General features: G+C 41.8%; 1 protein-coding gene across 1 annotated transcript; it reads left to right on the top strand.

The window, feature by feature from the left end:
- The first annotated feature begins 5,301 nt into the window (after positions 1 to 5,301).
- On the top strand, positions 5,302 to 25,801 carry dcn (decorin). Its single transcript, XM_085768918.1, has 8 exons — positions 5,302 to 5,417; positions 13,467 to 13,696; positions 18,891 to 19,003; positions 20,125 to 20,338; positions 21,916 to 22,029; positions 22,428 to 22,521; positions 23,202 to 23,340; positions 24,667 to 25,801. Exons 2-8 carry the CDS (start codon positions 13,486 to 13,488, stop codon positions 24,865 to 24,867), a joined length of 1,086 nt encoding a protein of 361 aa, XP_085625044.1. The 5' UTR covers positions 5,302 to 5,417; positions 13,467 to 13,485; the 3' UTR covers positions 24,868 to 25,801.
- Positions 25,802 to 26,232: the final 431 nt, after the last annotated feature.

The raw sequence follows: 26,232 nt of genomic DNA, 5'->3' as shown, positions 1-26,232 counted from the left end.
GCAGCAAGGCACTCATCTCACCTCAAACATGAAAAATACCCATTAAAGCTGGCCGAGCTCCGTGTGTGTGTTTATGCTCTGCTCAGTGTGTGTGTGTGGCCCTTCGTAACTTAAAGTAAAAAGGGTGCAAACAGTGAAACAAACTGACAGGATTCCTCCAGAGCAATTATCATATGAATACGTATCAACACACAGTCTCACTTTAATTGCTCCAAACAAGGTCATTTCCCACAGTACCACTGGCCCAGAACCCGATTGTCAGCCTGTCACTGCCATCACTGGTGCCTCTGCTCTGCATTTGTGTGTGACAGTGTGAGTGTGTGAGAGAGCGAGAGAGAGAGAGGGTCTGTTTTGTCCATCACGGCTGAGATCCTCCAGTCAGAGATGGGAATGACAGAGCTCCGCCACCTCACTGCTGCTACATCACTTAGAGTCTGCGATGGGGATTTGTGTGCACCGTCCCGCTCTCAGGACTTTAAAGGCTTCCGTTGGTTTGTCACTGGGAGCGATGAGAATATAACAGACAAACAAATCTCTGTCTGCAGAGGAATGTGCATGTTTACCATAGAGCTGCAGTTCAGGTATTTTGCTGGCATCTCGATTACATCAAATATAGAGGAAGAATTACAAAAAAAACAACATGCTAAATGCAAATATTTCTAAAAATTTGCAACTAATTTTGCAAACTGAGCCTCCATCATTTGCCATCTGGTTATAGAGTTTCACACATGCAGCGGTTCACAGTCCGTCATATCCCCCACTCCCCTCCTCTCCGATGGGAGCGCGAGCCACATCAAAGCTTCTCCTGCACTCACTCTGTAAATGAAACATCATTCTAGCTTGTTATGGCAAAGTAGAGTCCGCCGTCTATCTGACCACGAAAAAAAAACGACAGGCAGGGTCACTCTTGGTGTATGAGAACATGACGAGGGATTTTCCTCTTTCCCCAGTTTTTGGTGACTCTGTGGGACTGTGTCGCCGCAGCCGCCATGGTGTTAACAGATGTGAATGCCACCGGTTTACGTCCACAAACAGCTAATATAATCTGAGAACAACATGCGTGTGACTACTGCCATTCCTTCACCCATCTGCTGCCATCAAAGCATTTAGGAGTAAACCCTCGGAGCCTGCACATGATTTTAATATTTTAAGCAAGAACTGCTGTCTTTGTTTTTTTTTGTTATATTAGGAAAATGGCTTTCATTCTAACATCTGATGAAAATGAAGTGCTAAAATAGGGCAAGGTGTTGAAACAAGCCGTTCATCTAGACGTCCCCCGTGGCTACGTCTCTAATCCCAACCACACCCATTGTCTAGCTTCCATCTATCAAACCTGCCCAGACCTAAAGACATAACCAATAATGGCCTTCTTACATGTTGTCTTCATCATTAACCTTCTCACACATCCTTTCGCTGACTGACTTTAATGGCCCTGGAATGATTTTGTCTCAGCCCTATCATTTGTATTACACAGCAGAGAGAGTGTGTGTGTGTGTGTGTGAGATGGAAAATGTGAGATTTAATAAAGAGAAATGGGAGGAAAATATTCCCGACACATTTTTATTTTAAGAGGAAAAAAAAACGTGTTTGAATGGCAGGCAGGATGCCAGGTAATAGAGACCAGTAGGTATATTGAGGTTCAACAGAGCGTACATGCAGCCTACAGCTCTTTCCAGAAAATTATGTATGTGTGTGTGCGTCTGTTTGAATGTTGAGTGATGGGGCGATGAGGTGCAGGTTAGTGCCACTACTGAACATGCCCACACAGGCAAAGCAACTTAAAGAAATCCCAATATGTCTCAATATGCACATATCACATAGTCTGTATAACAATACAACAGATATGAAGCTTTTCTAAACTCCTGAGTTGCTGTAAAACTTTATTCCAGTTCGTTTCCACCTGATATGAAGTGCACACATCAAACCCTGTAGCTTCCTCAAGGCGAGTTCAAGGATCAAGGACCTTTTCACTGCTAGAATGAAAACTGTCAACACTGGAGACCACCAAACTGCCCCTTTTGCTTTCAGCAAATCCTCCGTGGTTTTCAAGAAAATTGTAAAGGCGCAGAGGCCGCGGCTCGATAGCGATCCTCTGACCTCTCTTTGAAAGCTTGTTACTTGTAAGAACAGGTAATACTACCTGCAATCTTTAGTTTATTTGCTTTTAACTTTTTCACTGTCTCGCCAGGACTCACACAGAAAACTGGAGTCTGCACCCGAAATCCCAGATTTAAAGAAAAAAGTTGATTTATTTGAACTCACTGCCTTCAAAAGTCAAAATAGTTGATTTCTATAAAGCTTCTTTTTGCTTCTTGATCCTATCACAACCTTTGAAACTGTCTCCCTCTCTTCATCCTTTGTCTATGTGGAGGGATATTAACACCTGAGCACAAAGGTGGCAGGGTAACTCTAGCTGATACCTTTGTAATACACCTTTAGATGAGGATTTTCTGTTTTATTCTACTTGAGGAGGGTTAGATATCAATTTCAGGGCTCTAAGTTTCCCTCCGCGACTCCTCCAATAACGAGAGGGTCGCAGGTTAGATCTCCACAACACGTCCACGTCTCCACAACAGCCACGTGTCATCGGCGAAACTGTTTCCGCGCTCTAATAAAGAACAAAAGGCCTTGATTTCCACCGTCTGCCTGAGATTGGAAGGATGCAGATGATTTTCTCCTCTCTTGACCCCGTTATTAAAAATGTGCCAGGTATGATCTCAGAGTTTTGTGTTGGACACCTGGCTTCATCCAATCCTTCACATCATGCTGTAATCCTCCCCGGCCTCTGACCTCTTTCCATGCTCGTGTTTTCCTCTTTTCCTTCCTCCCTTCTGCGGACTCGGTTTGAGCTTCTTTAAATCTGTTACGGATTAGAGCTTGGACCCCAGGCGACAAGATGCATGTTAGCTAGGGTCATTATTTTTGTACAAAAAACCTTTTTAAAAGCACTCTCCTCGAGGACAAGATGGACCATTTCATCACTCTCGGTCTCGGGGCCTCCTCATGTGTGGTCTGCCCTGTGTCCTCTGCAGGGGGAGACAGTCAAGTGAAGGGAGGGAGAGCCAGACAGGACGAAACCTGCTCATCTGCTATCTGATCCTTTGTAGTCTTGAAGAGACGGAGTGAAAGATGAAGAGAAGGCAGCTGAGGGAGGTAGATTTCTCTTTTTTTTCCTTTTTTTTAATCCAGCGATTGTCCTTTTGATCCGTGATTAAAATCAAGACTTAGATATACGGGTGTGATTGGATTGGAAACGATGTGAGAGGATGCGACAGCTGCAGCTGCTGCAGGTGCGCCAGGTCCACTTACTGAAAAACAACTTAAGAATCAAACTTCCTGCGAAAAAAGATTCAGTTTCAAAGAGATCCTTCTTCAAGAGACATCATCTCAACTTGGGACATCATCCTCAATAACTTAAGTTTACTACAGTGCTGACTGATGGAAATATCAGACTGCTGTAGGTATCATTGTTTCCATTCAAGGTTCAATAGCTGACTTCATGACCCAGAGTTAAAGGAAGCAGATAGAAGATGAGCACACGGCCGCTAGTCGAGATATTAGCTAATTAGCCATTAATTAGCAAAAGTTGAACTGCTTAGATCCAGTTTGGGTCTAGTCCAACTAACAATAAACCTAATAACTTTATTGATCCCTGACTTGGAAATATCTCAACACCTACTCCATATAGCCCCCTGACAACATAGCCTAGTGTGTAGCAACTTTCCTTCCTCCAGCGCCGCCATCTTCCTTGAACCGTTTCCCATGGTGATCAACATCCGTATACAATCTTCGCACAGTCTGTTTCTCATTTAATGTGTCAAAACACTTTGACATTTGACAATACGGAAACTGTGCAGGTGTTTCATCATCAACCAAAGTTACTTTTTATGGCGATAGTTGGGCCCGTTGCCAGGTCGGGGGTCCCCAGCACCTCACAAAGCTAATTAGGTTTTTCTTTTTACTTTGAAATTAACAGCGTGTTAAAGCCAATGCGTGAAAAAGTTGTTGGCAGTAGGTTTTTACAAACAGCTGTATGATTAGCTGTAGCTCCTGTAGCTCATGTAAGAGTGGACGTGATGGAGATCAAACACCGACGGCAGCGCTTAACAAGTCTCATTATGTCGGTGCTGTCAGTCTAGATGTGCTTTTGTACATTAAATTGTAATATTAATCTTATTATAAGGTGGAGGCTTCACATAAGCCCACCGTGGGTTTTTTTGCCTCTCCATGCACTGTTCCATTGTTACCTATCATGTTTTATGTGTATTCTTTTAAATTGTGCAAAAATAAAGAACTAACTAAATAAAGAATTAACTAGATATCTTGATATCTTATTAGCCACATTGTTTTGCTGATTTGACATCACTGTGGTGACTCTATGTCGCCATATTGGGTAACATACAAGTTTTTATCTGTGGTTTTGATTGCCATATTGAAATTACACAACATGATGAATCTTTTACAGTAAGTATGAGTATGCAACAGGTGCAGCAGACTCTTGCAAAATAACATTTAAAAAAATCAGCTATGCAATCACAGGATTCACGTTGTTACAGTATTGATCTGACAGGAAAATAAATAAATAAATAAAAGCAAAGGGCCTGAAGTCAGATGCCTGTAGTGAAGGTTTCTCTGGCTACAGGGCAATAGGGTTTTTAAAAAAAACAAGGGTTGAGAGAGTGACAAATTGTGTGTGTATGTGTGTGTGTGTGTGTATGTGTGTGTGGTGTTTTTTGTTTCTTCCCGGGGGTAGTCGGTCGGTGTAGAGTCTGAATGAGAATGAATGACAGAGTGTGAAAGAGGGAGAAAGAGAGAGTTTGTGTGCAGAGTCCTCAGCTGAGCACCACGCAGGACCTATCATTACCAGATGTCACAGTGAGGGTGTCTGCCAGCCGAATCACTGCCTCTCTCTCTCTTCTTCTTCCCCTTCTTCTCTTTCCTTGTTTCTTCTTTTCTCTTTTCACTCCCTTTTTTCTGTCTCCTTATTTTTTTTCCCTGCACTCCCTCTCTCTCTCGCTCTCTTTCTCTCTCCCTCTTGTTTTTTTTTTCTTCTTCTTCTTCTTCTTCGTCCTCCCTTCTCCATTTCCAGCTGTTTTTTGGAGCACACAGAGAGAACGGGGGAAGTTCTCCACCAATTGTTTCGGTCCTGAGAGGAGCTCGGCGGTCGGACCCCTCCCTCCTTCTGTCTCTCTCCCCTCTCTCTCCTCTGTCTCTCTTCCTCTCTTGCCCTCTCTCTCTCCTCCCCTTGTTGTGACAGAGCACACCTGCTTGATCTTGGCTGCACGCGCTCCGAGTCCAATTACCCCATAGGCCCTCGCAGCCACTCCACAGTCTCATCCCCCCACTCGACTGGATTTTGGGAGTCAAGCTCATCTCGCCCACTTCTACTCTGTTTGCCTTGCTTTCACTGAGAACAGGTAGGTTAATCCTTTGACTCTGGGAGAGGAGAAAAGTAGGTTTATGAATGGGTGAAATGAGATTAGGAATATAATAGGAGTTAGCTTTCACTTTGGATTTTTTTTAGAGAGAGAAAGAGAAGTCTTTAGATTGTAGCTCAGTTTTAGCTGGATTATGACTTTCTGCATAACTGCCATCTTTGCTAAATCTATTACCCGTAATTCAAAAGTCATATTATTTGCTGATGATGTTATTTTATTTTATGAAATGTAGTCATGTTTGTGCTGTGTCTGTCTGTCTGTCTGTCTGTCTTTTTAGCAAAATGGCTTGAAGTATGTTTGTTTCACCTTTTCATACATAAAGTTGCTTCTGCATCTCTTTGCTGCTGCCTTTGTGTGTCTCTATGTGTGTGTTGTGTTGTGTATATTCCCGATATGTTGCCAGGTCTTGTTCCCACAGCACTCTTGGCTTTGTGATGAGAGACCTTTAATCATTTCCAGTCCAATCTTCATACAGCTCAGTGAAAAGAGCAGCGGCTAGGGAAGGGGGTGTGGTGGTGGTGCTGTTGATGCTGGTACCTCACTCCTCTGCCAAAAAGCCTTATTCTTCTGGCACGCTGTTAATCTCCAAAGTATCCACCACAAAGTCGAGTGCAATGTGATATTTTCAGCAGTTTGCATTTAAAGTTTGCAGTTTGCAGTTTTTTAATGTGTTTCTTTTTTGGACACATCTCTGTTGGTTGTTTGGATGTAACCCATATGGAAGTTAGATTCAGAGTTGCTGAGTGAAGGGAAGGCAGGGAATTTTCTTGTTTCAATTGCCAACATCAGGAGAAAAGATTACTTTTTTCTCTCTTTTTTTGCATTAATTTGTTTCTGTCATAATTTTTCTCTCTCTCTCCTCCCTGTGGCGATTGGGTAGTCTAAGAAAGAAAATGAGGGCAGGAAAAAAACACACACACAGCAACAACAATGAGGATTTCTTTGTGTTGATTCAGCCCATTACTGCTTGTCAAGACTGTGATTGGAAAAGTTGTTTCTGGTGCTCACACTCCAGCAGTTCATTTCAGACTACAACACGACTGCTTTAACCCCAATCTCTTATCTGTCTGCTCTGTTACTTCTCAGTGTATGAACCTTCTTTGTGCACGCCGTGGCGTTTGCCTCTGTGTTTTCACAGGAGCAGAACAGGACCCAAATTGCTAGGGGCAACTTAAAGTGAGAGGCTTTGAAGAGGAGATGAAAAAAAAGCTGTACCTGGCAACGCACAGAGCCATTAATCCCGTAATGGTACGGCTTCCTCTATCAAAGAGAGGTCTGAAGGCTTCCCGGCAAGCCACCACACAACTCCCAGCTAACTCATTGCATCCTTTTTGCCAGCAGGGAAAAAAGGCTAATAAGGCTCATCTGCTCTGAATTGCACTGAGTGGACTGAAGGGAAACTGAACAAGGGGAAACATATTGAGACAAAATGGGATGAAAAGTGGAACTCAGAATAGAGTAGAGGCTAAAAGAAGCACAAGCACTGCACTAAAATACTCATAGAGCAATAAAAGCACTTCACCAGTTCATATTTTTGAGTTGAACCGAGCAGATGTTTAGCATTCGAACCAGGAATGAGTGAACGGAAGCATTGGAGGAGACAAGGCCCAGGTTTGCACTCAAGGGGTTTCATTTTTTCCATCTGGACTTCAGCTCTCTGGGTCAAAAAGAGCAATAGAACAATGGAATTGAATGGATATCAGCCATGAACACGTTTTTTTTTTTCCACTCCTTCACTCACTGGAATACCAGAAAGTTCCACATGTCAATCTTTCTGGCCAAAAATTTAAGGGTCAGACAGAGAAAGAGAGGAATACCATAAGGGTATGGGAGGGAAGCCGAGGATGGAAGGAAAGAGCTTAAAATGGGAGGAGGAGATGGAAAGAGAAGAAAGGGAGAGAAGGTTGGGCAGTTCGTCCACGTCTGTGCAGCGCGGCCCAGACTGTTGATAATGGGACTGAGGTTGATGGCAGGCTGACAGCTCTTCTCATGGAACAGCTGAAATGTGGTTTAACCACTTGCTGGCTTTCTCATGCTAAGGCTCTAAACATCGGGCATGCTTTAGAGACCCTAAATTGATCTTTCAATAACAGTTATGTCTCTGACACTTTGTGTTTTTGCTGCACAGGGGGAATTATCCTGATTGTAGTGGTCAAAGTGAGTGTTTGGGGCATTCTTGAAGTTAGCATCCTCCCATGCAGGGAGACATGGGAGCTTGAATGGCTATTTTCCAGACACGACTGATTTGGCCAAAGTCTTATTACAAGAATGTTTTGGCTTTGACTTTGTTTGTTGGCTACGTCTTTGCATATTTTCAAATGCACATGTTCTCACTGCGAAAATCCCCCACATATATCAGACATTTAGTGAACATATTGACCACTGCCAAAGGAAGACCTCATAAAAATCACAAATTTTTACATTTTGCCCTTGTCATCAATCAGGCCTTGTATGTGTCTGGGAATATGTGTTTGTGCAACCATGTGGGAGGGGAGCTCGCATTCATTTGCTGATGGGTTAAAAGGGCCACACGTGTTTTAAATGTCCTGTGGCCTTGTAAATACCTTCCAGTGATTCATTGCTGACAGACGCTCTGCAGAGGCAGACGCAGGCCTGTGGAGAGTCAGATGGGGAGGGGGATGGGAGATAGAGGATGGGTGCAGGGTGGGATGGGAGTTGGTGTTTGTCTTATATTGTTTTCTTCATTGCAACATAGTTTGGTTTGGGGGGAAATCCAAACACCATGCTGCTCAGTGCTCCAATCTGTCTCCTCCACGCTGCAGGCATCTGATCGATTCCCTGACTTCAGCTGAGGTGGCGATCGTTCCACGGGTGTCTCATTGATTCCCTAAGCTTGGAAGTTTCAATGAAAGGGCTGCGACAAAGAAGAGAAAGTGACAAAGCAAAAGGAGGGAAAATTACTTTACTCCCTCATGCGAGCTCTGCTTCCTGTCTGGGAATCATTAGTAATGCTGGGGCCAGACTTGGGGAGGAAAAGTGGGGAAAAGGGAGGGAGGGAGGGAGAGGGATGAGACAAAAGAGGGAGACAGGAGAACTGACAAGGATGCCGCCGCCACAGGAAATGTCAACCTCCGCCTCTTTCTTCTTGAAAGAGGACATGGGTTGATGAATAGCAGGTTTCCGAAGCACGATAAACGAAGATAGAGATAGTCAGTTTACCGTTTACCACAACTGTAAATCTTTTGAAAACACTGACTAAACCTTATCGCAGCTGCCTGTGCTTATCACTTCTGCTTTTTTTTTTCTCTACCTTCCTACCATACAGTACCTCCATGTGCAGGCCTTCAACAGGCATCTGCTGACCATTCAAAGCTTTTTCAAATTCTTTAGAAAGCCTTGAACCTTTACCTCAGTGCAGCTTTACTCTATGTGCAAAGTTACTGTAATCTTTTTCCTGATTCACCAGTCACTGAATGGCTTTCCAATATATCCCCATGCAAAAATTACTGCATCCAAATTTGGTCCAAAGTATAGTATGTGAGACACTGAAGACTGAATCTTTATCTTTTTTGTGTCAGATTGTTTCATTTGTTTGAAGGTTTTACATTACAACTTTTCTTGTGTATAGTTCTTCGAGGTCCATTAGTAGGAAACTTGATTTTGTGCCAATTATTGCCACATTTGCACTGATTAGTGTCAGTCTAGTTCTCGTGAATAAAGCCTGTCCTATTTTCATCAAATAAAACTGGCTATAGCCGTGCTACGACGTGCTGCTGGACATGTTCGAGTGAAGCCACACTGAAGTGAAACATTATGGAAAGAACTCTCAGTCCAATGCTGATGACTCTCTTTGTGAATATTCATGCACGCATTCATGCAGATAATACAGATGTTTTGGAGATCCCTCATGGCCAGATATCAAACCCACTGCATCAATCAATATCAAGCGAGGCTGGGAACATTACATCACCACATAATGTTAAAGTTTCATCTCAACAGCGCAGTTTAAAAAAAGAAGAAACCAAAGTCAGATCATATTTTCTAAGCTACAGGGAAGAAAGCTGAGACCTTTTATAACAGCGGGGTTTCATTTCCAGCTTGGTGTGATCACCAGGACTCTCCTGTGAAACTGAAAATGATAAGGTGAATGGCTTTTATCTCACAGCAGAAAGCTGCATCTGCTTTGAAGGGATTTGAAAAGCTGATACCAGCTTACATGGTCAAGTCATGTTCCAGCACGCTGTGTTGACAGCCTTCTGGGTTGTGTGTTGTTTGAGGAGCCTGTGTCGTGTCTTCAGTAGATTCTTCAGGTCTGTGTGTGTGTGTGTGTGGGTGTGTGCGTGTATGCACATGGAAGTGGGAGCATCCTTGCAGAGCCGGCCATCCTGCAGGGCCTGTGGGCACATCTGAGCAGACTGGTAATGAAAGAACTGATGCCTGGGGCACAGCAGGTTGTCTCATGCATCTTCTTCAGAGGTTCATCCCTGCTGGGAAACCTCTGAAAGGCCTTGAATCTAAATGTTCAAAAAAAAGAAAAAAAAAAGGTTGTGTTTAGCTGTAATTACTTGTTCTGTGTTTTCAATTTGGAGTGACCTTTATGTTCACAGACAAACCTTGGATGACCATTTCCACATTATTTCATCACTCTAATGTTGATGCAAAGCCTTGTATTTCCATGATGTACAGCCCTCCAGTCCCAAATCCACTCCACTCTGTCATAGTAGAAGCACTCACAGTTTACTCTGCAGCAGCAATTACAAACTGTTAGTTAATATTGCAAACAATAATCCCTGTAAATCTCTTGAATTCCTTTTTCCTGGTTGTATTTCAAAATCTTGTTTTATTCTCATCAGCAACTCCTGTGTCCGATTATGACTCACAGAGTAGCAGTCATTCTTGACTTTGCAGAAAAGATGCAGCCATTAAAGGGTCTTAGTCTGAGATTGCCTTCTTCTTTTTTTTTCTTCTTCATCTTCCCTGTCTGGCTCACATTAAAAGCTGCAGAAATGTTTATAGACAGGTTGATGGATTGATGGCAGGACACATGGAGGGTGGCCTGAAATCTTGCGACAATGAACATGTGCATTCATATCTGTTTATGTGCTTTTGGAGCATGGGTCAGAGCAGGGAGATAAGGTTCAGTAATTTGTGCTGAAACCTCGCATGTCTCCGCAAACAGAGCTCGTACAACAGCTTCATAGATGTTTCAGCCTGCAAGATGCACCAGATGTTACATCAGAACCTCCGTGAAAAGTTTGATAAACTCACTTTTCAAATACTTTCCAGTTCTGGCAATGAGTGTATCGCTCTACAAGACAAAGCCCAACCCATCTGGCATCTAAACAGAATAGAATAAACCTTCAAATGCATTCACAATGTTTGACCCATGAGTGCGTTAACATCCCTAAATCCAAAGAAGACGGCAGAACATTCCTGCCAAGTCTGCAGACATGGTTTTCGTTGGATTGGGCTTTGAGCTGTGCTTAGATAAGAGAGCCTGACACAGCCAAGATTACTCAGTGTGTCGATGACTAGAACAACATGTCCTCTGGATCTATTGTGCGTTCAGACCGGGGCTCTTTGTTTCACCACCTCCTGTTACAGTACATAGCCTGCTCCATGTTTCCAAGTGGAAAAACTGCATTAAACATCGATGTGACACAATTCCCGGCTTCGAGTGCCGACTTATGAAATCACCCTTTTTGAGTGTTTTTCAGCTTTTTCCACTTCATAGCAACAAGCAAGAGTAAAAAAAAGAAAGAAAAAAAGCAAGAAACATTAAGAGGCAGATACTGTAGATCCCATCCAACACCGGTCTCCTCTGAACAGAAGTGATTTCAAGTTTGTTCATACTGTATGCAAGCACTGTAACCACTGGACTGAGGCTGTACAGTGTGTCAAAGCGGCGACTGTCTTGTGGACAAGAGCTATAATTACAGCTCGTGTTGAGAGTCGCTCTCAGCCGTGATCCCTGTGACCTGATGTAACCCTAACCTGGATAAAACCACATCAGCGCATCTTTCTTATTCTTCTAGAGCACAAGGGTTTTAACTTTGCTTTAATTGCTTTTCAGTATACATCATGTACACCTGCATTTAATACACCTGAAAGCTAATTCGCACACAAATGACAAAAAGTAAGACAAAGAGTCGGCATATAAGTACCATACATATGCACACAGGTCATATAAAGTCAGCCCAGAGTCACTTTCAGCTCTGGACAACAGTTACTGATGGTTTTGGGTCAGTTTCATCAAACTGGTCATGATGTTCAGGTCAAGGTCTGCTGCAGACCAGCTGCTCCCCAATCATTTGTTAGCAGCTGCGGCTCAAATCCGCCCTTCAATTATTGTGGCACCAAGAGGGAAGGAGCAACTTTTGGCTTTATGCATGACAAGCAGATTGCTAGGTTTTTGAGACGTGTGTGTTTGTGTGTGTATGTGTGTCTGAGTAAAAGTTCAGGGAGTCTGTGTGGACGTCCACATTGGATTTGAGTTACAGTGTTATATGTGTGTATGTGTGTGTATCAATGGGGTTGTGGTTGTGTTTAGAAATAGATACTTAAAGGAAGCAGGATTCTCCCAGTGACTCCGGATGCTTTGCTTTTAGCTTTTGTTGAACTTTGTGACACATACTCTGACACCATGAAGTACTTGGCAAACAGTTCACCAATTGTGATTCATTACTTTGGAGTAGAAAATATTGTCGAGCAGTTTTCAATGGAAGCCATGAAACGTCCCCTGTGTCTTACAGTAAAAGCTAATGCAGATGTTGCTTATTCGGTAGCCAGTGCTGTTGCTTCCTCTGTTGTAAAAGTGAATTACATAGATCATCGTTTTGAAAGAAAAAAGGAAATGCTGCTGGTGATAAATTATGTAGTAGCCTACCGTGATTCTTAACCTGGGATACTTCTACTGTTCCCACAGCTGACATGGCCAGACAGCAGAGTAGCTCAACAGACAAGAGGAAAGTTATAACCAATAAAATATAAATGAACAGTAGCCTACATTGTCAGTTGTAACATGAAAACATGCAGTGATTGAAAAGTGTGTAAAAACTACCAGGAAAAAAAGCTATAACTAAAGAAAGGCTATGGATAAACAATTGGGCAATGGTTAAAATAGGCAGCTGAAACTAACAAAATGATACATTATTAAATTATTAGCTAAATGAAATCAAGACAGGATGAGAGAGCTAAAAAAAAAAAAAAAAAAGATAGGAGTCAAACAAACTAAACAGCTAAGATGATCATTGTTAAAATTGTTAGCTTAAAGTAGCTAATAGCAAAACACCTAAAAAATATTGGTTATAATAATGGATATATTAAAGTGATAACTGTTGATAAATGGGGAAATGGGTCCCTAAAGTTACATAGTGACGTAGATTAAAAAAAAATAGTAATCAAAATAGGCAGCTTAAAGTGATAAAACTTGATAAAGCTAGCTAACAGTAGGCTAATGGGTGAATTAGCTGAAAAACAGTGGATAAATGGTTTAAATTGAGTGTGTATAGTTTATAAAGAAAGGTTTGAGAATAATTGTTTTGCATACCCAAATTGCAGTTTCCAGTAATGGAGTGTTTTTGTTTGCTCTGTTCCTTCATAACATGAACATTATCCCTCAGGCTTGTCTCTTCTGACAAAGTAATACTTTGTGATTTACTCGTTTTGGCTTCGCACCAACACCTCCTCCTGTCACCTTTCACCTTGTGCTAAAAAACAACCAGTTAAATAGCTTATTTGGCCAACCCCACTAAACTGTTACACCCAAGTGTTTAACCTAGAAGCCCCCAAACCTCCACCTCTCACCTCTGACCTTTGCCTCGATGGACTTCAATCAGTGTCGCTTGTTCAGTTTGTTTCTCACACAGCAGCGTCAGTCTCTCTGCCTTTGAATCGCTGCCACGCTGAAAATCTATTTTCCCTCTTCTCTTTGCCTACTTTCCCTCCGATTATAACATTAAATCAGAAACAGATAGTTATACGGAGTCATTTAAAAAGTAATCATAGACAGACTGTTTTCAAAGTGTATCCACCCAAACCTTTGAACTGTGTCCTCTCGTCCTCCAGGCTTCCTGCTAGCAGCACCATGAGGTCGGCCTGTCTCTCTCTGCTCCTGGTCACTGCCTGCTGGGCGCTGCCCTTTCGCCAGTCGGGCTTCCTAGACTTCATGATGGAGGACGAGGGAGGATCGGCTCTGCCTGAATTGCCAGAAGAGACTTTCCCTGTCATGCCCGTTGGACCCAAGTGCCCATTCAGATGCCAGTGCCACCTTCGTGTCATCCAGTGCTCTGACCTCGGTAAGACAAGACACCACCATTCAGTCACTCATGTGGTACAGTAGTGTGTCACCTCATTCATTTTTTGTTACCAATGCATCCTCCTTAGGGTTACAGGTGAGAATATTCTACCATCAGCGAAAATACAACATCCATAACTGTAGAGCATTGATCCCTAATAAGAATTGTATTTATGTGATCTCGAATGAGAGACTTGCAGATTTTATTATGAAATAATAGGAAAGACAAACCTGACCCATGACATTATCTCAACATGTGTGTGATTCTCCTTCGTCTTTCAGACTATTAATCCCTATAACAAGCAGCATTTTAATGTCAATTAAACATTGACCACACTGATCCTTAGGCAAAATTAAACCCAATGATTTAAAATAAACTTAAACCAAAACAGCTTAAACTTTATTTATTTTGTCTCCTACCGTACTGAATCTCATGAGAAAGCTGAGCTTTCAGCATACAAAGAAGCAGGTGTCAGTATCCTATACAAGCCCTGGTGTTTAGCAAAATGTGTATAAAGGTATTTCAGTAGTAAACACGCACATGTTTGAATTAGAGTCTCCAAGACTCATCACACATGTCAGGAAAGCAAAGAGATTTTCCACAAAAACCCAGTCGACATTTATAAATGCACAAACTGACAGTGAGGCGATGCATTCTTCAATATCTAACGGCAATATTTTTTATTTTTCATAATTTTCCGTGATTATTTTTCACCTGGAAATGTTAGGGCAGGAATACTGATGGTTATTTTTCTCCCATCAGTCATTTTGCATGGGTCAGAAAGTGATGTCTTCAAATAGCTTTGTGTCCAAGCAGCAGTCAAACACTTAAAGATATCAAATGTCACAAGAATATAAAACAAAGAAAAGCAACAAAATTATATGTCCAACAAAGTAGGTCATAGTAGTCATATCAGACCTAAACACTGGTACATGGTACATGTGGTCGCTAATGGCTGGTATTAATCAGTATGACTTGATTTACATTAAAAGGTCAGGAAAACTGGCACAAGCCTCTTGTTGCATCCATTTTCTCGGTCCTCGCCACCATTTGGTGCACTGGCCTGGATTCCACACAGCTGAGCTCACTGTGCCGGGTCAGAGGCTGAGGTCAGACGGGTGTCTGCACCAGTTTTACTGTACTTTTATTGTGTCTCCGCCAATCCACCCAAACCCACGGGGTCATTTGAGGGGTGTATTAAGTTACGCATTATTGTGAAGTCACCCAGAGAACAAGACACCAGTGTCGATAAGTTAAATGTTCACAGATGTGACTCTTGTTTCACTTCCTGTAACAGTTACAGTATTTGTTGTTTCTGGGCAAACAGTGAAGATTAAAGGATACAGTCTGGAAAGTCCTGAACAAATCCCCATTCCTCAAATGTTCCTAAACTTGTTTCTCAATGTAACACTCATTCATTTAGACTACAATTACTTTGTCGGCTCTTTGCTTCAGAGCAGTCACAACAGTTTATTCAGTTTTCATCTTCAGTATTTGGAGTTCATCATCTCTGTTTGTCTAATCTGATGCATAACGTATACAAAATCTTGAGTAATCTCACAAACTTTGTCGCAGAAAAGTCCCTGACCTCATTTATTCTCATATATAACACAAAACTGCTTCGCTACGCAGTTGGGTTTGATCGTTTTTTGGCTCTGCTTTTGTTTGCAAAGGGAGGGGCACAAGTTTCAAGGAGACACACAGAGGAGAGGGGGAGTGACACGGATGGATAACCTTAAGAGAGGAGAGGACAGACATGTCCGGTTGATAACCAGTTTGTTTCAGTGAGCTTCATTTAAGACGGCTACAGTAGGTTTGGGACAATGGGAATGAAAGATAGTTACAGATTCAAGGATACAATGACAGAAGGTGTAAGGGGACAGACAGGCATAGCCAGATGGACAGGTGGCTGAGGAGTGAGAGCGACAGACAGGCAGTCAAAGTCACAGACAGATGGAGAGAGTGATGTCCAGGAAAAGACTCGTTCCATTACATCAGCAGCCGGGGCCCCAGTCATCAGCAGCAGCAGCAGCAGCAGCAGCAGCAGCAGCACTTTCCCCAGAGATGCAGCTCCATGGCTCCATTCTCAACTTCTGCATCAGCAATGTTGGCTCCAAGCCTCCATCTGTTTCCCAGACCTGCTGGCATGCACGCAAACACACACTCAAGACACACACAGGAATAAACATGTATATATTTGGACATACACGCACGCACTCACACACACACACACAGGTCTGGGCAAGGCAGAAAGAGTCTGCTCACCATCCCAAAGCACTCTGTAGCTTTTGTAGATGTGGATTTTTTTCCTCAGTGAGTTTGCAGTTGGCAGGGTGACAGCTCAAACATTCAGGAGAGAAAATTTAGCCTAAGGTCTAAATGAGTTGTGATTACATTGCATGGTTTTGTTCAAAGAGCTTTTGCTGATGGATAAACTCAAACACCAGCCGTTTGTTCTTGGTTTGAAACATTACATTTCACCTTTGGCATTTACACAATCAGCAAATTCTCTCATTAGAATAAAAAATTAGATTTTATGTGCAGTGATTGTTGTGTAAGTTATGTGGCCACATCTCCAAATGACCCATTAAAAACCTCCAAACTAATTCTAACCCATGAAGCAATCAGACCTTCGATGACACAACCAGGTCAAGCGCCAGGCCGGGAGATAAACACTGTCATTAATGCTTGAAAGTGCTGAAATGAGCCCGGTCCAAAGCAATCTTTCACTTGATATCCCAATTACTTTGTTTTAAAATGGGGAGATAAAAAGTGACCATAACAGCGGGGGCGAGACTTTAAGTCTCCATACTCCTTCCTGCCAAGTGGCTATCAGCTGCAAAGTGAAATGCTGACCCGAACATGACATTCAGATTATTTATAGTGATATTAGTCTGGTAATGTTCTTGTCATCATCACTACAAAGATTGTTAGTCTAACACTATTTATTTTGTGTCAGAACATGATCCAAAGTAACCGGATCCTAATCAGTTAGTTATTTTAAAAAGTCATGAAATATCTATGTTTATATTTAATCAATATATTTATATGAAAAATGAAAATGCCATCTCGACTGTGTGTTGTATTTGTGAGATTATTATTGTGAAATTTTTGGTGACATGAGTAAGGAATTAGTTTTCAGGCATTCTCTTGAAAAAATAAATTCAACCAGTTTAAAAAGAAAAAAGGGTAAAATAAACGAGACTTTCAACTAAAACCATTACCGTCCTTACATTTTAACATGATGACATCTTAATGTCTCAGTGATGCTACAGAAACTCCACGACTCATTTGAGTTGTGTAACCTTTTTCTAGCCACAGTAGAAGGTTTTTCCAGCTATTTGGTTTGCATGTCCATAAAGATGGAGTACAAATTAAAAGGGAGGGCTCGACTCTGAAGCAGCAAAGGCTGAGAAAGTCTCGACTATGAGAGCAGAGGAACAATAAAAAAGAATGTGTGTGCAAGTATGGAGGTAAGCAGAGTGGTGCTGTAATGATGGCGGTGACCACAAACAGCTGTGATGGTTTGTGGGTCATCCACTGCCGAGTTGGAAAAGCTGACAGAAAAGCAAACGTAGCTGGAAGTAATGTTTGGGTGAGGTGAACAGGAGTCGTCACAAGCTTTTAGGGCAAAATGCGTCCAGACATACGTATACAGACTGGAGATACAGAGAGTAAGCTTCTTTGTTAAACAGTTTATTCTACGCCTCTTACTCTGAAATGTAAACTGCACATTATGAATCCCTGTGTACTTTTTGTGTAACCACGGATGCGTACGGGGTCGGGCACACACAATAACTCCCAGCTGTCTTTGCTCATGGGCCTATTTTCCTCTTTTTCTTTTTTTTTTCAACAGTCCACTCAACTCAACAGTCTTTCACTACAGATGCCATTTTCTATGTCACACATGACGTGACGTGCCAAACTAAAGTCCAAGCAAAACGTTTTAGTGTGTGAGCTCAGTGTCCAGGTATGCAGTCGCTTACTTACTCCAAAGGAAATTTGTTTTAAGGTCCATTTCCACCATGTGTGCCAGAGCACATCAAATAGTTATTTGGTCCCTTTGGAATGTCACCATAAAACCCACTGCACAAGTCCCTGTCATTGAGACTTTATGTAGCGTGCTACGTTGACAAAGCATACCGTGTTATTTCTTTACCCTAAACCCCAATACTGTTTCCTGTTCCTCCAGGTTTGCTTCTGTATGTGCAGCTCATAACAGCCCCTGAAAGCTACAGCACAGTGTTTCTCTATAGCATTAACTTAAGTAATGAACTGTCAGTTTGAGTTCAGAGGAAAACACCCTTAGTGACTTTTAAAAGTTTAACACATGAACTCATAAAGTTAGAAAATCTGCCTAATCAGGTCTGTGTGGGTGTGGTGGGATCTGGTTGGAGCAACAAAAGCAAACAACCAAACAACTTGTCATCAGATTTTGGTTAAAACTCTGATTAGCGCATGGAAATGTGTGACATCATCTTTTTTCCGCCAGTAAGGTTTACCCGTATACTTCAAACTCAACAAAACAGAAATGCAGAAAATAAGTCTTAAGTGAAACAGTTTTGACTTTAATTGGCTGAAATGTTTGAGTTCATGCAGAACCCAACTGCTCATAAGAAACTTAATGAGACGTAACGTTCACCAGACTTGATTCACAGTCTCTTAACTAACCCCTGCCCGCTAACAGCAGTGGGAGAGTCATTAGCTTAGCCACTGCTGACTTTTTGCCTGCAATGTGTTACTAAAATCTCAGTTCTCTCATATTATGAATCCAGCTATTGTGTGAATATTTAAGACCATTTCCCATGGTTTTTAATGAGTCAACCAAAAGATGAAGGTGTGACTCACAGGTTTGCGTGAGTTTGCGCTAGCTAGCTGTAAAGCCAATAAAGCAAGTATAGCCCAAAATCTCAAGCTTAAACGATCCAGTCATTGGCTATAAATTGATTTCCTGATTTTATTTACTTCTGTGTTTAAGCTTACATTCAGTGTTTTAAAAAAAGACAGTGATTTGTTAGCAAAGAGTCATACAAAAGCTATAAAACACAGCATTTTCAAGGAGACCAGGAAGTAGCCACTCTGTAGAGACTTCCTGCTGAGGTCAATGAACATCACCTGAATGAAGTTCTGCCATATTGTGTTTGGATGTAGGCTTAATCTAATTAAACAATGTCTCATTCAATGTCTCCATCAGGTCTGAAGGCTGTCCCTGAGGACATCCCCGATGACACCACCCTGCTTGACCTGCAGAACAACAAGATTACTGAGATCAAGGAGGGCGACTTCAAGAATCTCAAAGGACTGCACGTAAGAGACATTTTTCCTCCAACTGCAGAGCTGCATGTGTGTTCACACTGTGTATTATCCCTTAAGTTATGTAATGGGTGTTCTTATGTAACCGTCCGTTACACTAACCGCAACCCCTCTTTTTGCTATGAAAACCTGATGATCCCCATGGGGAAACATTCGTTGGATTGTATTTGTGCTGTCAGTGCAGATGCAACAAGAGAAAAAACAGTGATCCCAGGATGTTGGCACGGTAGAAGTTACACCAGTTATCATTCAACATTGATAAGTGTGCTGCCAAAACATTGTCAAACAATTTACAGTAGTAAAGTAATTGGGGCCCCACACCACCTTCCTCCCAATCTTTCTGTCTTTACCTCCTCCTCCTCCATCTAGCCACCAATAACACTCCTCCCCTACCACCTCTTCCACACGGAAACAGTGGATCCCAGCACCACCACTCCCCCCATTCACCAGGTGCATGGAAACTATTCACCCGTTGGCCCTTCCAGTCTCACAGCCTCACACCTCCGAACACACACTTGCTCGTCATAAATACTTCTGTCTGACGGCCGTAGCTGTTTCACTCCGATGTAAATGGCCTCTCGAGGGGACTGGACCTCATACCTCAAGTTGACTCGTATGTCTGCTTGCGCAAGAACGGACCAGCAAGAGGGAGATTCCTCTGAAAAATGCATAAGGGATAACTCATAGCGGCCTTGAGCAGCACCACGTTAAAGAATCTAACAGCTGCTGTTGAGCTCAGATCCCCTTGTTTTTGTTGAGTCTCATCTGGAAAGTAGCTACAGATTTTTCTCACAGTGGTGCATCTGTATTTATGGATGTTTTCTGAGTGGGAGAGCAGTGAGAGCCACTATTGTGTAAAGTCTCAAATAAAGTTCAAATTCCATACTAATGTGAATTTAACCAAGAACAGACTGGATTTGAAAAAGCTTCTGTAAACTAATACAAGTATTAACTCCACTCAATTGATGCATTAAGTGTGTCATGCCAGACTGAATTCTTTGAATTTATTTTTGCCTTTTCACTAACCCACAGCCATGTGGAGACAGTGGTAAAACCTCTACTGTGTTAACATTCAATACCAGTCTCTCATCTCCCTGGTATGTCTCCTTATATAGGCTCTGATCCTGGTCAACAACAAAATCACCGTCATCCATGCCAAGGCCCTCACCCCGCTGACCAAGCTGCAGCGCCTCTACCTGTCTAAGAACATGCTGAAGGACGTGCCGGCCAACATGCCCAAGAGCCTGCAGGAGCTGCGCATCCACGAGAACGAGATCACCAAGATCAAGAAGTCCTCCTTCCAGGGCATGGCCCACATCATCGTCATGGGTATGACACGTAAAACACTTCTTCATTTGTTTAAGAATGGGAATATTTATTTGGATTTCACAAGAGGAATGGCAGAGGATGGTAGCCTACATATTTTCCAGCAGTAGGTCACATCTTCCAAGGTTGTGGATGGCAGCAGTAGTGACTCTCAATCTCTCAGACTGTTTTGTCTCTTAGCTTGGTTCAGGTACGGCCCAAATTAATTGCATCATTTGTTTCCACCGCAATCATTTTGCCAACTTGGCCAGAACCTTTTAAGGAACTTTATCTTTGTTTCAACCAGGGTCTAAATATAGTTTTCCTGTTGTTAATTCCTCAGAATAACACCTCCCTCCTCAGACATTTTCAGCCTTTCCTTCCTTCTTTATCTCTCTTTTGCAACAATCATGAAAAATCCAAGTCAAGAAATAGTAGGCTATACTAAAGAAAACAACACATTGACTCACACAAATTGCATCCCAAATTTTCAGTAACAAACAAATAGTTCAGACACAACAGGGCTCCAATTTTCACTTATTTATTGCGCCGTAAACCCGGATCAAAACACTCTGACCTCTGTGTAATGAAGAGCAGCAGTGCTCAAAACATCACCAGGATCTTGGTGCAGTAACTAAGTGAAAATTGGAGCCCTGCAGCACTCAGGCTGTTTGTTTGTGTCTTAATGTTTGCTCCATTTTTGGCCCCTACAGCTTTCTCTTTTACTTTGAATGTGCATGTACAGGCCTAATTTGTTTTTCATTTTGACTTCTTGGGTCTTCAGTTGTGGTGGAGGCAGAAATGGGAATGTGCAAGAGAGAGTCTGAGTTCCTTACTCCTTAGTCTTTGACTTAGGGGTTAAGGCTTGGGCTAAGGCTCCTTTCCCTGGAAGCATTTGGTTGAATAGAGGCACAGACTTATCAGGACAGGACTTTCTTGGGAAACGCTTCTACATTGTTTGGACAATGATCTAAAGATCCTCATTCAGCCTTTGTTCATTCATTGACCAGACTGCTCTGTGAATAACTTGATTTGTGTCAATGAGATGAATAAAAGCATGCAGTAGATAGACTTTAATAATTTGCATATTTTTCCAGACACATAATGGTGCAGCCTCAACAATCATGTAAACATGTTAACTGTGGAGTATGTAAACTTAGCCATACAGTAATTTAATATATCGACCTGGAGGGTACATGTGTGGAAATGATCAATGGGATTCGTTTTCATGTGGAAAAGGGGCTCAGACTTATAAAGCTTCTTGCTCCAAGAAGTAAAAAAAAAAAAAAAAAAAAAGATTTTAAAAAATGTCATTCTATTATTTCTAAAGCAGAAAATGTGATCAGTCATTTAAAAATGCAATGATTTGAGAATTATGAACCCACCCTGACAAATCGGGAAATTTGGCATTGAGAAAGGCTGCGTTGCAAACACAAGCCATTTTGTTGCCCAAGACTTTGTTTACTCATGACTCAGCTCTATGTTCCCGTAACACACCAGAAGGGGAGTTAACAGCCGTGATCCACTGCTGATGTTCTGCTTTCTTTATTTCTTTATTTCTGGGATCTATTCATTCTTTTCCTTTTTTTTTTTTTTTCCAGAGCTCGGGTCCAACCCTCTGAAGAGCGCCGGGGTTGAAGCCAGTGCTTTTGTCGACCTGAAGAGGGTCTCTTACATTCGCATTGCAGACACCAACATCACAGAGATCCCCAAAGGTACGACAATGATATATTTTTCCACAAATACCTCCTTAAATGAGGGGATTTGGCTTAATCTGAGTTTTATCCAGTCAGTCTGAGCCAGAAATAACCATCTTCTATCAAAAGAATGCACAGTTGGATTTGAGTCCACAGTCAAACAATGGGGTGAAAGTGAAAAAACACACCAACTGCAAAACTAACCCTCATATTTCATGTGAGGTGTATTTAGTGAAATGATACATGTAATGAGATGTATTTGCAAAATAATTTGGTTTGACAGACTTTGGAAAGAGACACTCCTTTGTAACTATTGCAACTGGTTTCATAATGTCTCATAAGCCACCGAGGCATAAAGGTGTATGTCTTGAGTTATCACATTGTTACTGATGGTGTCTTATGGGTTGTCCTGTCAGGTCTGCCCAGCTCTCTCTCTGAGCTGCACCTGGATGGAAACAAGATCACCAAGGTGACAGCCGACAGCCTCAAAGGCCTGAAGAACCTGGCTAAGTAATGAAAATTATTATTTTCTTATATAGTCTTGATCTTTTTTATTTTTTTTAACCTCAGGTTTTAATCTAACTTTTACCAAACAGTGGCCTTTGTGGCACTAATGGTTGTTCCAGACCAACTTTGTATAAGAAAGTTGCATTATGTAAGCTTGTATCTTACATAACGCTGCTTTATTTCATCTTTCAAAAGTTTCATAGTCTTGCTTTAAGAATTAGAGCATGCATTTTACTTCTTGTCTTGTTTATGTTGTCTGACAATTTGTCATGCCGTCTCGTGTTTTCATTTCTTTGACGTGCATCGGCTTCACTTGCAAGTCTGGTTCTGGCATCACCATTTGTTTGATTTACTATAGAACAAAACCTAAGACCTAAACAGGAGTTTTTGGATAATCCAAATGACTGGTTTGCTCATTAAATTGGTTACACTGTTCAGATTGTGCCAAAGATGACATACCAACCTAGAACAAAGAGGACTTTATTGCAGCATGAGTAGAGAATGTTAATATTTAGTTTTCTTGTTGTTCTTTTTAGCCATTTTACTGGCTGTAATTTTGCCAAACGCTGATGTAACTATCTCAATTTTCTCCATTCATGCAGTTGGTTCTGCTCTGTCTTTGTATTTCTGCACACCTGCACGCCACAGTATCTCATCGACTTGCTATCTGTTTGTTCTTGCAGACTGGGCCTGAGCTACAATGAGATCAGCTCTGTGGAAAACGGCACACTGGTGAACGTCCCCCACCTGCGAGAGCTGCACCTCGACAACAACGCTCTGACCAGCGTGCCCCCTGGTCTGCCCGAGCACAAGTACATCCAGGTACGGTGTGAATACACAGCATGATCACAGACGAGGGGGGGGGTTGTTATTGCAAACATTTAGTTCCAGCAAATTAACTCTGCCTGAGCCTTATAGTTGTGTTACTTGTTTTCTCATGGTGTGATCACACACAGCTCGTTTCCTCTGATCGAAACCATACTGAAAAGTTTCCTTTGTTGCATTTTTGCATTTGTTTTGTTTAGGATCACACTGCCCGAGTATAACTCATCCAAGACTTCCATAACAAAAGTCACATGGATTCGTTTAGTTTGTTTATTGAGACAAGTGTTGGTAGCCAGTCATGCTATAGTATTACAGTGCTTGGAGGTGTGTGTGTGGGGGTGTAAACAGACCTGATTCCAGGCTCCTCAGCTTTAGTTTGGCTACAGTTTATTTTATATTCATCAGGCTTGTCAAGCCTGAGTAACTGCTGCATCGATCCCATGGAGCTGTTTGTGGTCATTTCCTGTAGTAGGTTGGGATTATATGTTGATTGAACCATCTTTTCGCAGTTATTTTGTGAACACCCAGGGTTTACTGGCTTCGGCCTTGAGCAGACATAACAAAACAAACTGTGGAAAGATATGACCCAGAAATACTTTGAACTCCCATCAGAAAACAAAGATTTATCCGAATACAGACTAGGACACTGAAGAAACTGATTCTCCTAGAAAAGAAAAATGGTTAATATGGGTATAGCCAATGTTTTCAATCCAGGATGTTTTTATTATTAATTAATTATAGTAGTATAGTGCTCAGGTTTTTATTTTCGGAATTACATATCCAAAAAGACTTTTTATATCTCTGTTTCTTACCTGCTCTTTTCTGTGTAACTCATTGTCATCATTCCTCATGTATAGTTTGCTGTTGTGGGATCTAGTGGCTTTGACCTCTGTAATTAGTCTTATATTGTCAGTCCCAGTGAGACAGTGAGACAGCAGCATGTCCATCCTTCTGTTCTTATTTCTAGGATTTCTTCACCGTCACTCTCACTGCTGCATGACGAAGGCCACTGTTCTCCAAACACGGCGTTTAGCTGCACGCTGTTTTTATGTTTCACTCTTTGCTTGTTCTTATGTTTCAAGCTGCACAGCTCTTTGGTATTTTGGAGTATAATCACACAGGAAATATTTTTGTCTTTCCTTCACTGTTTTTAGTTAAACAAGCTGAAGACAGAAAAACTATCTGGCTTTCTTGAGCTGTTATTATTCATTTGGTGACTTATTATTATCCTCTTTATCTGCTTTATTTTGGAAAATCTAAATCATTGCCATCCACATCCTAGCCGGTGACCGAAGGTTGTTATTATTTTAATCCCTTCTCTAGGTGGTCTACCTCCATGTCAACAAGATTGCTGCTGTAGGAACAGAGGACTTCTGTCCTCCTGGCTTCAACACCAAGAAGGCCATGTACTCTGGCATCAGCCTGTTCAGCAACCCCGTGCCTTACTGGGAAGTCCAGCCGATCACCTTCCGCTGCGTCTTCGACCGCTCCGCCATCCAGCTCGGCAACTACAGGAAGAAGTAGAGAGTCCCGAGCACCTCTGCAAAGGAAGTGTGTGTTTGTAAATGAGTGTGTGAACGTTTTGTAAGCGTGCGTGTTTGACCACAGCCCTGCCCCCGCCCCATCCCGTTACCAAACACTGATCCCTCCCCTCACCAACACTGCCTCCCCCCACAAACGATGATGTCATTAATCCACGCACTCATTTCAAAACTCCCGTGGACATGGACCTCAAACACGACATATCATTTTCATTATTTAGCTTCGAGGTTGGTGCAACCTAAGCAAACACACATACAGTACACACACACATACATACACTCACACACACACATACAGCTTACAGCAACCATACTATACAAGCATACTATGGTGATGCTCTCACACACAGCTCATCATTCATAAGACCAGTTTAGCAAGCATTAACATTGCAAATATGTTGTTGTACCGTTCATGCTGTAACATATTATTGTGTATAATATGTGCATTTCATTCAGTGGACACATTGAAATTCAGAAGTGAACGCTAACCAAAAAAAAAAAAAAAAGAAATTTGAAATCTCACTCAGTGGAAAACTGTTCTGAATCCCGTTGATCCATCGTATGACATGTGAGAACGCTGGCCTGTAGAGCAGGCGGCAAGGGCTTAACTTGTGTTTCACAATACCTGTAACAACTGGTAAAGTAGAATGTACTAGATATTACCTGTGTAACTAGGAATAGCATTCAGAGTGTAACATTACCACGCTGCACTCCATGAACGATCTCCGAGTTTCTATTTGTATTGTACTCAATCCAAGTAGAGATATAAAAAAAAAAAAAACGCAACAGTGACTTCTATCATATTGTAATTTCTTGTGCTTACTTCAGTGTTGATTTTAGTTTCTCGTCATCACATTCCATCCCCTGTTTCTCTCGTGTATGTTGTTCCATTAAAAAAAACAAGAAAAAAAAAACAAGGTGAAAATAGCTTCTAAAAAATGTAGAATAAACCATGTATGTTTTAAACAGAAGCCACTCCCAAAGATTTATATGCATGCTCTTATTTTTTTTTCCTTTCAACTTGAACCTGGTGCTTTCTGGAATCTCTTGTTAATGCGTGTATGTACGTATGTCTCTCATTGTTTCCCTGCCCTTTATTTCTTTTCTTTTTTTCTTTTTTTTTGTTTTATTTTCAAGAGTAAAGAAAATTGGAGGGTGCATGTGGACTAGCATGCCCACAGCACCCATGTTGGTGTGAATGTTGTATGTATAGACGCTGTATATAAATGCTGTATAAAAAAAACTCTCATCACTTAAAGGCACAAGCACTTACCATAGCTCAGACTTAATATATCAGCAACAAAGGTGTTCCTCTTTTTTCCGGAGCAGGGGCTCCAGCTAAGGTGTC

This window comes from Trachurus japonicus, chromosome 23 (assembly GCF_045865225.1).
Source record: "Trachurus japonicus isolate A0001 chromosome 23, Traja_1.0".
Classification (NCBI taxonomy): Eukaryota; Metazoa; Chordata; class Actinopteri; order Carangiformes; family Carangidae; genus Trachurus; species Trachurus japonicus.
Note: the sequence above shows the minus strand (reverse complement) of the source record. Positions and strands in the feature narration are given on the sequence as shown.

Excerpts from the sequence above, each read along its gene's own strand:
- dcn (XM_085768918.1), top strand. The coding sequence starts at position 13,486 with ATGAGGTCGGCCTGTCTCTCTCTGCTCCTGGTCACTGCCTGCTGGGCG. Across the intron at positions 13,697-18,890 it reads CATCCAGTGCTCTGACCTCG|GTCTGAAGGCTGTCCCTGAG; the intron begins GTAAGACAAGAC and ends TGTCTCCATCAG. Across the intron at positions 19,004-20,124 it reads AGAATCTCAAAGGACTGCAC|GCTCTGATCCTGGTCAACAA; the intron begins GTAAGAGACATT and ends CTCCTTATATAG.